Consider the following 13,148-nt stretch of genomic DNA (forward strand, 5'->3'; position numbering starts at 1 on the left):
GCTGCATATTCTTTGCACCAAATACGCTGCATTAAAAAATGCAGTAAAAACACTGTGTGTGAATATACCCTTCTTACTCGTGCTTAATCATCGCTCCCATTTGGAAAGGGAACTCTGTACCCTCTAATCCATTGATTATTTATCACCTATCCTGGACATACAGTTCTGATTATCGTTATTGGCACCAAAGAAGTTCAAAGCTCACCTGTCAGCAGGATTGTGCTAAATAAACTACATACACTGTCAGGTGGGCGCCGTTACACTGATTAAAATGATACCTGGGTTGATGAAATCCATCCTGTGGTTCTTGTTTAATCTTTATTTGCAGTTTGGAGATAATGAGATTCTGGTGCTTCGGGGCAGGCCTTGCACAGATTAAGAGCATCGCTTGCCGATAGATGCAACTGCGCACGCGCCGGGGCCATTTTCCTGGATCCAGATTTTTTTTTTGCTCCAGTAAAGTGGCTGTGGCACATGCGCAATAGTATCTATCAGCAAGCGATGCTCTCAATCTGCGCAGGCGCCACCAACCAGTGGGCGGGGCTTGCATAGATTGAGAGCATCACTTGCTGATAGATGAAACTACAAACGCGCCGCAGACATTTTTTTTTTGCTCCAGCACCGCCGCCATTTTGCTTGATGTCATTTTTTTTTTCTAACCCCAAATAATGCATATACTATGTAAAATAGGAGGCAGGTCACTGAAGGCATAGTGACCAGTCATAAGCACATATAGATGACTATGTAAGCAGAGCACCAGGCCGCCCCGGAGCACGAGCATATTATCTCCAAACTGAAAGTAAAGATTACACAAGAACCACAGGACGGATTTCATCAACCAAGGTATTATATTAATCAGTGTAACAGCGCTAACCTGACAGTGTATGTAGTTTACTTTGCAAAATCCTGCTGACAGGTTCGCTTTAAGTATATAATGTGGAATATCTCCTGAAAAAAATTAATCAAGTGAAACTGTTTTTTTTGTATAGAGCACTTGTGTTAAATACTAAAGAGCAAATGATAAACAATAATTTAAAACAAAAAACAATGGGAGGGAAAAATAGTAAAGCCTAAAGCTTGCTGTGACACTGGCACAGTATTGGCACCCTTTACATTAATTTTGTATGGAAACCCATTTTGGCTCTCCAGTGGTAAATCACAAAAGATTCACCTCTGATTAATTGTCGGTGCCCATGTGACATGAATTAGCTAATGAATGATGACTTCAATGTTTTAAAAAGCCACATGATAAGCCCTGTTCCTTTGTCACAATAGTGAAGACAAAGGAGCTGTCTGAGGACATCGGAACTGCTAATATTAGCAAACATCAGACTTCCAAAGGGTATAAGCCCATCTCCAAAGACCTTGGTATCCCAGTTTCAACAGTGCGCAATGTTGTTAAGAAGTTTGTCAAGCATGGAACAGTCAAGAACCTCCCTGGACGTGGAGGAAAGAGGAAAATTGACAAGAGATTTCTTCGAAGGTTGGTGCGAATGGTGGAAAAAACACTACGTCAAACATCCATAGACCTGAAGGCCAACCTGGAACAGTATGGGGTCATGGTTTCAACAAGTACCATACGCACCACACTAAGCCAAGCAGAGCTTTATGGGCAAAGGCCAAGGAAGAATCCATTGCTGAAAAGACATAAAAAGGAATGACTGATCTTTGCCAAAGAGTACCTTGACAAACCACAATACTGGGAAAATGTTCAATGGACAGATGAAACAAAAAACTTGGTTTGAGTCGAAAATCATGGGTCCTCCAGCAAGACAATGACCCAAAGCACACATCCAAAAGTACACAGGAATGGTTGAAAAGTAAAAAATAGTTGTTTTTTTTTAAATGGCCAGCAAGAAGTCCTGACCTCAATCCTATTGAAAATCTTTGGAGTGCTGAAATCTGCCATTGGGCAAAAGAACCCTGCAAACATTCAAGAGCTTGAACAAACTGCAAAGGAAGAGTGGGAGAAAATTCCAGCTGAGAAGTGCAAGAAGCTTATAGATGGCTACAAGAAATGTGTGGAGGCTGTCAGCAATGCCAAAGGGTCTGCAACCGAGTATTAATTAGGGGAGCCTTCATTGCAACATATTCTGTTTCTTCTTTGAAATTGCAACATGAAAGTTGAAAAACAATGTTTTGCTGTATTACTTAGGATCACTAATTAAAAAAATCCTGAGAATATAAATTTGGTATATTTCCATTTATTTCTGAAGATATTGTACAGTCTATGAAAAAAAATGAAGGGGTGCTAATAATGGTGAGCAGCACTGTAGGTGATAATTTGTTATCTGCAATCCCTTTAAGGCCCCGTCACACATAGCGACGCTACAGCGATCCCGACAATGATACGACCTGTCAGGGATCGTTGCTGCGTCGCTATGTGGTCGCCGGTGAGCTGTCAAGCAGTCAGGCTCACCAACGATCAGGGGAGCAGCGACATCGTGGAAAGAATCTTTCCACGATGTCCTGCTCCTGATTACCAGCCTGCTGAAGCAGGAGCCGGCTGGTAACCATGATAAACAGCGCGTTACTAGGGGCACACGCACACCTAGTAACCCGCTGTTTATCATGGTTACCATTCTGCTACGGTGAGCGGGAGGTTACCGCTCACCGTAGCAGAGTGGTAACCATGATAAACAGCGGGTTACTAGGTGCGCGTGTGCCCCTAGTAACGCGCTGTTTATCATGGTTACCAGCCTGATCGCTGCTCCCGCTGGTCACACACAGCGATGTGTGCTGACCAGCGGGAGGGCAAAGACCAAAAAATGGTCCAGGACATTTTGCAGCGATCAGCGACCTCACAGCAGGGGCCTGATCGCTGCAAAGTGTCACACATAGCGACATCACTGGTGAGGTCGCTGTTGCGTCACCAAAACCGTGACTCAGCAGCGATCTCGCTATGTGAGACGGGGGCTTAAAAGAGAACTTGTCAGCAAAAAAACCCCCAAAAAACTGTCTTTGCTGGCCGCCTTTGTGGTCATCTGTAGGTTAATACCTTTTTACATATGTGGCAGTCTAACTTGAAGTGCGGCTGCAGGGAGAAAAAGAAGTTTTATTCACCCTGCAGTTACTCACTTCCAGTCACCTGGAGGCTGTGAACAGTCGGTGCTTACTGCACAGTGATTGCACTGTAATACCTTCCCTGTTCCTTGATTGACATCTGATTCTGCACACAAACTATGGAGCTGGATGTCCATTGAGGAGCAGGGTGAGTGATTGCAGCACATAGAACAGCCTCCACCTCGGTGTCTGGAAGCAAGCGGCTGCAGGGAGGATATAACTTAATTTTTTTTCCCTGCAGCCGTACTTCCTGTTAGACATTTGCACATATTTAAACTGTGTTTACCACTCTGCCTGCAGGTAAATTATTGTTTTTGTTTTTTTATAACCGGTTTCCTTTTAAGTTGACTTTAACTTCTTGTAAGCATATGAATACCATAAGTTTCCTACTAATATCATTTTCCACTTCTGGCCCAATAGCAATGAAAGTGCATAACACTTCAACAATATATTATCCAAACACTAACTGAGAAGGCGATTACAGGTCAGGAAGAGACATATGCTTAAATTATTTAAAATACGTATTTTTATTTAGTATTTAAATTGCCTCTTCAGAGATGGTGAGGACTTTAACTCTATAGCGCCACCTACATTAAAATGAAAGTAAAAATTGGGATAAACAGGGAATACCTCAAATGAAAATACACATTCCATACACAGACATGGGAGTAATAAATAGATTCATAAATATACAAATAAATGGATACGCTAATTTTTTGCATCCTGAGCTGATTTTTTTTTTATTGAAATACAATTCTGGCGTTTCGATTACTTTTCTTGTTGCACCGTTTACCGATCAGATTAATTTATATTCTATTTTGATAGATCTGACTTTTATGAAATACCAAATATGCGTATTTTTTTAATTGTTTTATTTTTAATACAGCAAAAAGGGGATAATTTAAACTTTTGAGTTTTTAAAAATATATATAATCCAGAGCCAAGGCTAAAGTGTGAGTGTCAGTTTGAGAATATATCTCATTTGTGGTATTGCTACCTATAGCTGATTGTTTTGAGGGGGGCCAAAGGACTATGACTGATTCAGTTTAGCATGTATTCAATGTAGTCATATAGTGTCAGATAAAGTCATACTTACAATCATGACAACCAGTGTTAGAAAGCCTGCATGTTGTTGTAGCTCCACTCCGATGATGCAGTTTCGCCATGCTTCTTCTGGGGGCAGTTTACCTCTCTGTCTGCATTTAAATTCACGTTTTTTTTTTAGAACATGTTTCCTTTAAATTAACTTTAACTCCTAGTAAACATATGAATACTATACGTTTCCTCCTAATAATAAAGGGTCCTCCAGAGCAAGAGCCGGTATTTGATATGGCTTTCTTTTCTGGATATTACTGGAGGGTCTTCATAAAGAGACCACCCCCCCACCTCCTTCCACTCTGTGATGACCATAGAATATTTAGACAGAGTTTGTCTTTAGTTTCCGTTTTCCGGGTTTCATCCAAGTATGCAGCATAATGGATAAGTGCTTGGAACATATATTTGTGGTGCCCTCCTCGCCACATCTTTGTATCAACCTGTACATTTCTCTACAGCTCCATTTTACAAATGCGCCCTTGTAGCTGCTTGTGGACACTGTTATTCTTGCTACTTTGTTATTCTGGCCCAGCCTTTATATTCTTATTACAATCCGATGATCATCTTTTCCCTTTTTAGTTGATTTGCTGGGGCTCTTGAAATGGCGCTCGAACACAAACCTACTACAGCAGAATTTACAGCAGTTAATGATTGTCGATGGAGGCGAAGTCGTTAAGGTAAATTGTCAATCTAATTCTTATTTGAAGGTAGGAGTCTAAGGGGTAACTCTTTTCCTTTTGTGGAGAGGGACAAGCCAAGCCTGGCATGTCAGAGTGAGGAGACTTAAAAGCTATGCATGTTCCTCTGGGAAATTAACTATGCAAATTGCCTCTTTAGAGAGGAAGAGGATTAGAACTCTAGTGTTACCTATTGGAAGCAGCAATCCTAAAAGTCAATATCCACTCTCTAACAAGCCTTGCAATATGACTTGGGATAAAAGCCAAACCAAAATCTCAATTTGCAGACCTGGTGTTTCGTGGTGTTGCCCCCTCATCAGTGCAAAGTATGAGATCTGATTTGGCTAGGTGAGAGGCTCTCTGGACTGAGGTCTAAGGGGTAACGTTTCTCCTTGTGGAGAGTGACAAGCAAAGCCTAGCATGTCAGTGTGAGGAGACTTATAAACCATGCACGCTCCTCTGGGAAATTAAATATGCAAATTGTCTCCAGTTAAAACTCACCAAATACAATCTGACTCTACGTAAAAGGTGGCTCGATTCATGTATCTGGGCATGGCCCTTCTGAAAACTGCACTGATATGCTGTTCAGTGTTTCCATATGCTTTAATAATGGTGGGGGTGGGTTTGCAAATAAAAATGCATTTTACCTGAATAGGCCTATACCTGAACAAAGTCATACTTACAGTCATGATAACCAATGTTAGAAAGCCTGCAGGTCGATGTAGCTCCACCCCGACGACGCCGTTTCGCCACGCTTCTTCCGGGGGCAGTTTACCACTTTGTCTGCATGTAAATTCACGTTTTTTTTTTAGAACTTACAATCATGACGACCAGTGTTAGAAAGCCTCACAATTTTCAGGGACTTTATTTTTTTCGCAAAATTGAGCAACCATTCTAAAGTGAATTTATATGGAGGTTGTATGTCTAGAAAACTCTTCTATGGATTTTTTTTTGACCCAAACTTTTGCATTTCTAGTTCTTGCAGGACACTTTGGACGCGTTGTTTAACATCATAATGGAAAACTCTGAGAGCGAGACGTTTGATATATTAGTCTTTGATGCCTTGGTAAGTTATATCAAAGGAAACAAAGGACGACAAAGACCGGAGTATGTGTTCGCTGCTGGAAAGCTGTTGTCTTCATTTGTCTTCTTGAACAGATCCGCAATCTGTTTTATGTTTGCAACGTAGCGAGCGAAAGCATATTATAAATAATAATGATAACACGGGTTAAAACCGGAATCCTGTACAGATTATACAAAGCAATGGGAGAGTAGAGAGAGTATACAATGCAGCCGCGCTTTGGTGCCTTTTTAACACACATGAGAATAGTTAAAATAATATATTTTTTTTCATGCAATGTTATAATCAGAATTACCCTTTGACACTACTGATCCTGCAAACATACACTCCTAAACATTGAAATTGCAGCACCAAAAAGGAAGTTGTGGAATGATGGAAATCACAGGATGGGTAGACATGTTAATAATATGCAAATGAAAAGATGGAAACAAAATTTCAAGACCTCTTGATTTATTCAGTATTGAGTTTGAGCGCCACACGCAGAAATCCCTGCACTTACAGCTTCGGCTGCTATCAGTGAGGTTATTAATGGTCGTCTGAGGAAGGTTCTGTCGCTGAATGCACTTGTTCAAATCATCAAGATCCGCTGCTGGCAGCTCTTTTGTTAATTGCCAACCAATGATGTCCCAGATGTGCTTGATGGGAGACAAGTCCGGAGATGTTGCAGGCCATGGGAGCCCGTTTAGGCCACACAGGCTGCTCATAGAACTAGCAACATGTGATCTGTCGTTGTCATGTTGAGATAATGCAGTCCATTTTTTTTTTTATCATTTGCATAGAGTTAACAGATCTATCTGTGATTTTCATAATTCGCCAAATTTTCCTTCTTGGTGTTGCAATTTCAATGTTGAGTGTAGATGTGTTTGCTTCTGGTGCTGAAGTGTACCGTCTTGTTCTATTAAAGTAAGCGGATGATATGGAAACGGCCAAGTATGAAGTGACTTCTGGGACTTCACACCCCTCTCTCAGGATCCTTAAGAACTCAGCGACCCCCATGGATTGGACTTGTCTAACAAATCTAGACAAGGGATTTTCCCAAGACTAGAAATTATACCCTAAGCGTAAAATAAGAGACAACTTACTGATCATTGGTGGTGCGACCACATGAACCTCCAGGGCTCCTCAGAGCTCGGTTCTGCAGAGCCCTATCTGAATGCGGGAAGGTTGAGCAAGCACACACACCACTCCATTATTGTCTATGGGGCTGTAGGCGATGGCAAAGTACCATGCTTAGCTTTTTGCATTAGCCCCATAGACAATAAATAGATCGGAGGTGCGTGTGCTTTTTGTCCATTCCATTCAGTCGGGACTCTGCAGAGCCCTGTCCTCTGGATCACTGGAGGTCTCAGCAGTCGGACCTCCAGAGATTGATAAACAACTTTTAATCCTGTGATCATTAAGTAACTTTTAATTTTCACAAAACCCCTTTAAAGGGTTTGTCCACTACTTGGACAACCCCTTCTTAATCAAAATGTTTAGCCCCTAGAAAATAATAAAGCCTAAAGTCACCTCCTGTGTTGGCGCAGTTCCCGCGGTGTCGACACTCCCGGGGCTGCCGTGCTGTTGTTGTGACACATGAGTCAGGCACCAAATCAACGCTGGCGTCACTGTCCCCCGTCTGTGTACGAATGTAACCTGAAGAGGAAGTCCGGGCTGCCGCTGATCTGACTTCCTCTTCATGTTCAATTCGACAGGAGGTGGGGACAGTGACGCCAGCGCTGATTGGGCACCGACGTCACGTGTCACAACAACAGCACTGGAGCCCCGGGAACGGTGCCAGCACGGAGGGAAGTATAGGCTTTACTATTTTATGGGGGACAAGCGAGGGGCATGAACAAGGGTTATCCAATTAGTGGACAACTTCTTTAAGTCCCCTAAATTGCTGAAAAAAGCTATGTATCATAATACGATCTGTTGCCGGTTGTCGAACCCTGTCCGATCAGACATTGATGACCTATCCTAAAGAGAAGTCTTCAATGTAAAAGTAGTGGACAACCTCTTTAACCCCTTAGTGACCACTAGACGTCTTTTTACTGACCTGTGATATAAGAGACTAGCGTTCCCCGACAGGTGACAATCCTGTAGCTGTCACTTGTAACACTATAGCTGACAACTTGCTGCATCAGCTACAATCAGTGTTGGCCCCGACCATGGACGTTTAACCCCTTAGATTCTGCTGTCGATAGTGACTACAGAATCGAAATAGTTAACAGAGTGTGGGGGCTCCCTCTTTAACCTCATCCGCACCCTGAGATCTTCATCGTGTGATCCTGATGTTTGCCATGGCAGGTAATGGCCAAATAACGGCATTAGAGTCTGATATAGCGGCCTGTTCAAAAGTTATCAAAATTTAGGTGGTAGAAAGAAACGTTTTCATTCTTGTCATGCCACTTTCCATTACTTCCTGAAAAGAACCAGAAGGGTTAATGAACTACCTGAAAGCAATTTTAAATACGTTGAGGGGTGCGGTTTTTAAAATGGTATGGCTTTTGGGTGGTTTCCAACATATAGGACCCCCAAAGTCACTTCAAAACTGAACAGGTCCCTATAAAAATAATTTTTTTGTAAATTTCCTTGGAAAAATGAAAAATGACTGCTACATTTTTAAACCTTCTAAAATGCTAACAAAATAAAACAACACTTTACAAATGGTGCTGATGTAAAGCAGACATGAGGGAAATGTTATTAATGTTTTTGTGTGGTCTGACTATTGGGATTAAAGGGATAGTCATTCAAAGTTTGAAAATTGCAATTTTTAAAACATTTTTGTCAAATTTCTGATATTTTATAATTTGCGTTTATTTATAAAAATATCATGTGTCACAAAAAAATAGTCTCAAAATCAATGGGATATGTTGAAGCGTTCCAGAGTTGTTACCATATAAAGTGGCACTGGTCAGATTTCAAAAAATTGGTCCGGTCACTAAGGGGTTAAGGGGCGGTTGCTATATGTATATATGTATGTATGTATATATATATATGTATATATATATATATATATATATATATATATATATATATATATATATATATATATATATATATATATATATATATATATATATATTTATATTATATTAATGAAGACTGAGCAGCTCAGCAAGTGAGTACTATATATATATATATATATATATAATATATTATATAGTACTCACTTGCTGAGCTGCTCTGTCTTGATTAATATAATATAATAAAATATATATATATATATTATATTAATCAAGACAGAGCAGCTCAGCTAGTGAGTACTTCCAGCCAGCAGCACAGCTGATCAGCGGGGGTTGCTGGGTGTCAGACCCTGGCTGATCAGGCATTGTTGTAAAACTAGTGGACAACCTCTTTAACCAAGTCCTCCCGCTCCGCTCCCTCCAAAAAAAGGGGCAGTACAGCATATAGACCCTTTCTGCCATAACACAGCACCTTTAACCCCTTAATAACATCTGACGTACTAATACGCGTCTGTGCCCTGGGACTTAAGAGCCAGACCCGTATTAGTACGTCATGGCGATCGCGCGCGCACACAGGCTGTGCGGGCGCGATCGCCGCCGGGTGTCAGCTGATTGTCACAGCTGACACCCGGTACTATGTGCAGGGAGCGGTCCTGCACCGCTCCCAGCACATTAACCCCCGCTATGCTGCGATCGAAGTCGATCGAAATCGATCGCGGCATTGCGGGGGCAAGGGGAGGTGATCGGCGATACTCACCTCCTCTTCCGGCTTCCAGCGCAGGCTGCAGCGGCTTCCCGGGTGTTGCCATGACGACCCGATGTCGTCATGACAACATCCGGGTCACCAGAGAGCAGGAAGATTGCTTGGACATGCGCAGTGCATCTCCAAGCAATCTTAACACTGTGCACTTCTGACAGCCTGCATGGCATAGGGATGGTGCTCCATTCCTATGCCATGCAGGCGATCAGAAAAAAAAAAGTGAAAGTCCCAGAGTGGGACAAAGTAATAAGGTGTACAAACTGTCTGAAAGTGGAAAAAAAAAAAAAAAAAAAAAAAATGTGCAAAAATATTATAAAAAAAAAAAAAAAATAATACACCAAAAATAAAAATATAATGTACCCATCAATAAATATTATTATAAAAAAAATAAAAAAAAAACAATAAAAGTACACATATTTGGTATCGCCGCGTCCGGAACAGCCTGACCTATAAAACTGTCCCACTAGTTAACACCTTCAGTGAACACGGTAAAAAAAAAAAAAAAAAAAAAAAACGCAGCAAAAAACAATGCTTTATCACCATACCGCCAAACAAAAAGTGGAATAACACGCGATCAAAAAGACGCATATAAATAAAAATGATACCGCTGAAAACGTCATCTCGTCCCACAAAAAACAAGCCGCCATACAGCTCCATCAGCCGAAAAATAAAAAAGTTTCAGCTCTCAGAATAAAGCGATGCTAAAAAATATTTTTTTCTATAAAATAGCTTTTATTGTGTATAAGCGCCAAAACATAGAAAAATTAGACAAATGTGGTACCGCTGTAAACGTACTGACCCGAAGAATAAAGCTACCTCATCAATTTTATCACACGCGGAACAGAATAAAAAAAAAAAAAAAACAATTCCTGAATTGTTGGTTTTTGTTTATTCTGCCTCCCAAAAATCGGAATAGAAAGCGATCAAAAAATGTCACGTGCCTGAAAATGGCACCAATAACAACGTCAAGTCATCCCGCAAAAAACGAGCCGTCACATGACTGTCTGCCAAAATCTGGAAAAATTATAGCTCTCAAAATATGGCGATGCAAAAACTAGATTTTACAAAAAATGCGTCTTTTAGTGTGTGACAGCTGTCAGTCATAAAAGCCCCATATGATTCTGGCATTGCTGTAATCACACCGACCCGAAGAATAAAGTCGTCTAATCACTTATACCGCACAAGGAACGGCGTCAAAAATAAACTCTTGGGTTAGGATTGGGCTAGGGTTAGGGCTGGGTTTGGGGCTAGGGTTGTGCTGGGGCTAGGGTTGTGCTGGGGCTAGGGTTGTGCTGGGGCTAGGGTTGTGCTGGGGCTAGGGTTGTGCTGGGGCTAGGGTTGTGCTGGGGCTAGGGTTGTGCTGGGGCTAGGGTTGTGCTGGGGCTAGGGTTGTGCTGGGGCTAGGGTTGTGCTGGGGCTAGGGTTGTGCTGGGGCTAGGGTTGTGCTGGGGCTAGGGTTGTGCTGGGGCTAGGGTTGTGCTGGGGCTAGGGTTGTGCTGGGGCTAGGGTTGTGCTGGGGCTAGGGTTGTGCTGGGGCTAGGGTTGTGCTGGGGCTAGGGCTGGGGTTGGGATTTTTTTCAAAAGTAAGAAAAAAAGATGACGATATGGTGACTAGTGTTGAGAGCAAGTGCTCGCTACTTGAGTTTGCATCGGGTGCTCTGGTATGCATTGAGTATCGTGGGTATTTGAGTGACATGCTCGAGTCTCTGCCCCATATGCTTCGCGGCCAAAAAACTTTACGGGGATTGCCTGCCATGCACGAGCGATCCCCGCATGTTTTTTTTTGGGTGCCTAATAACCGTGAAACATGCGGAGCAGGGACTCGAGCATGTCACTCAAGCACACGCTGTACATGGTGCATACCTGAGTACATTATACTTACCTGAGTACATTATACTTGCGCTCAAGAATAATGACAACTTATTCAATATGATGACCTGAGTACATTATACTTGCGCTCAAGAATAATGACAACTTATTCAATATGATGACCTAATGTAAACAAATTCTGTGCCGTACCTCTGGGTTCAAAATGTTCATTATACACCTTAATAAAATCCTTGAGGGGTATAGTTTCCAAAATGGGGACACTTGTGGGGGAGCTCCACTGTTTAGGCACATCACGGGCTCTCCAAACGCGACATGGTGTCGGCTAACAAATTGAATGGAAAATCGGCTCAAATTGTTAGCGGACGCCATGTTGCGTTTGGAGAGCCCCTGTGTGCCCAAACATTGGAGCTCCCCCACAAGTGACCCCATTTTGGAAACTAGACCCCCCAAGGCACCTATCTAGATGCATAGTAAGCACTTGGAACCCCCAGGTGCTTCACAAATTGATTCGTAAAAATGAAAAAGTGAAAAAAAAAAACACTTTTTCATTTTTATGAATCAATTTGTGAAGCACCTGGGGTTCCAAGTGCTCACTATGCATCTAGAAAGGTGCCTTGGGGGGTCTAGTTTCCAAAATGGGGTCACTTGTGGGGGAGCTCCAATGTTTGGGCACACAGGGACTCTCCAAATGCAACATGATATCCGCTAACAAATTGTCGGCTCAAATTGTTAGCGGATATAATGTTGCATTTGGAGAGTCCCTGTGTGCCCAAACATTGGAGCTCCCCCACAAGTGACCCCATTTTGGAAACTAGACCCCCAAGGCACCTATCTAGATGCATAGTGAGCACTTGGAACCCCAGGTGCTTCACAAATTGATTCATAAAAATGAAAAAGTGTTTTTTTTTTCACTTTTTCATTATTACGAATCAATTTGTGAAGCACCTGGGGGTTCCAAGTGCTCACTATGCATCTAGAAAGGTGCCTTGGGGGGTCTAGTTTCCAAAATGGGGTCACTTGTGGGGGAGCTCCAAAGTTTGGGCACAGAGGGGCTCTCCAAACGCAATGTGGTGTCCGCTAACAATTTGAGCCGATTTTCCATTCAATTTGTTAGCGGATACCATGTTGCATTTAGAGAGTCCCTGTGTGCCCAAACATTGGAGCTCCCGCACAAGTGACCCCATTTTGGAAACTAGACCCCCCAAGGCACCTATCTAGATGCATAGTGAGCACTTGGAACCCCTAGGTGCTTCACAAATTGATTCGTAAAAATGAAAGTGTTTTTTTTTTTCACTTTTTCATTTTTACGAATCAATTTGTGAAGCACCTGGGGGTTCCAAGTGCTCACTATGCATCTAGAAAGGTGCCTTGGGGGGTCTAGTTTCCAAAATGTGGTCACTTGTGGGGGAGCTCCAAAGTTTGGGCACAGAGGGGCTCTCCAAACGCAATGTGGTGTCCGCTAACAATTTGAGCCGATTTTCCATTCAATTTGTTAGCGGATACCATGTTGCATTTAGAGAGTCCCTGTGTGCCCAAACATTGGAGCTCCCGCACAAGTGACCCCATTTTGGAAACTAGACCCCCCAAGGCACCTATCTAGATGCATAGTGAGCACTTGGAACCCCTAGGTGCTTCACAAATTGATTCGTAAAAATGAAAAAGTGTTTTTTTTTTCACTTTTTCATTTTTACGAA

At 42.2% G+C, this 13,148-nt stretch overlaps 1 protein-coding gene across 1 annotated transcript in view; it reads left to right on the forward strand.

The window, feature by feature from the left end:
* The window catches only part of DOCK1 (dedicator of cytokinesis 1), a 412,678-nt gene that overhangs the window by 117,472 nt on the left and 282,058 nt on the right, over nucleotides 1–13,148 (forward strand). Inside the window, exons 19-20 of the mRNA XM_073685060.1 lie at nucleotides 4,738–4,835; nucleotides 5,812–5,901. Coding sequence (XP_073541161.1) covers nucleotides 4,738–4,835; nucleotides 5,812–5,901 — 188 coding nt within the window. The remainder of the gene's footprint in view (nucleotides 1–4,737; nucleotides 4,836–5,811; nucleotides 5,902–13,148) is intronic.

Source organism: Phyllobates terribilis, unplaced genomic scaffold, assembly GCF_046119375.1.
Source record: "Phyllobates terribilis strain yellow unplaced genomic scaffold, ASM4611937v1 Scaffold_5__5_contigs__length_657084704, whole genome shotgun sequence".
Lineage (NCBI taxonomy): Eukaryota > Metazoa > Chordata > Amphibia > Anura > Dendrobatidae > Phyllobates > Phyllobates terribilis.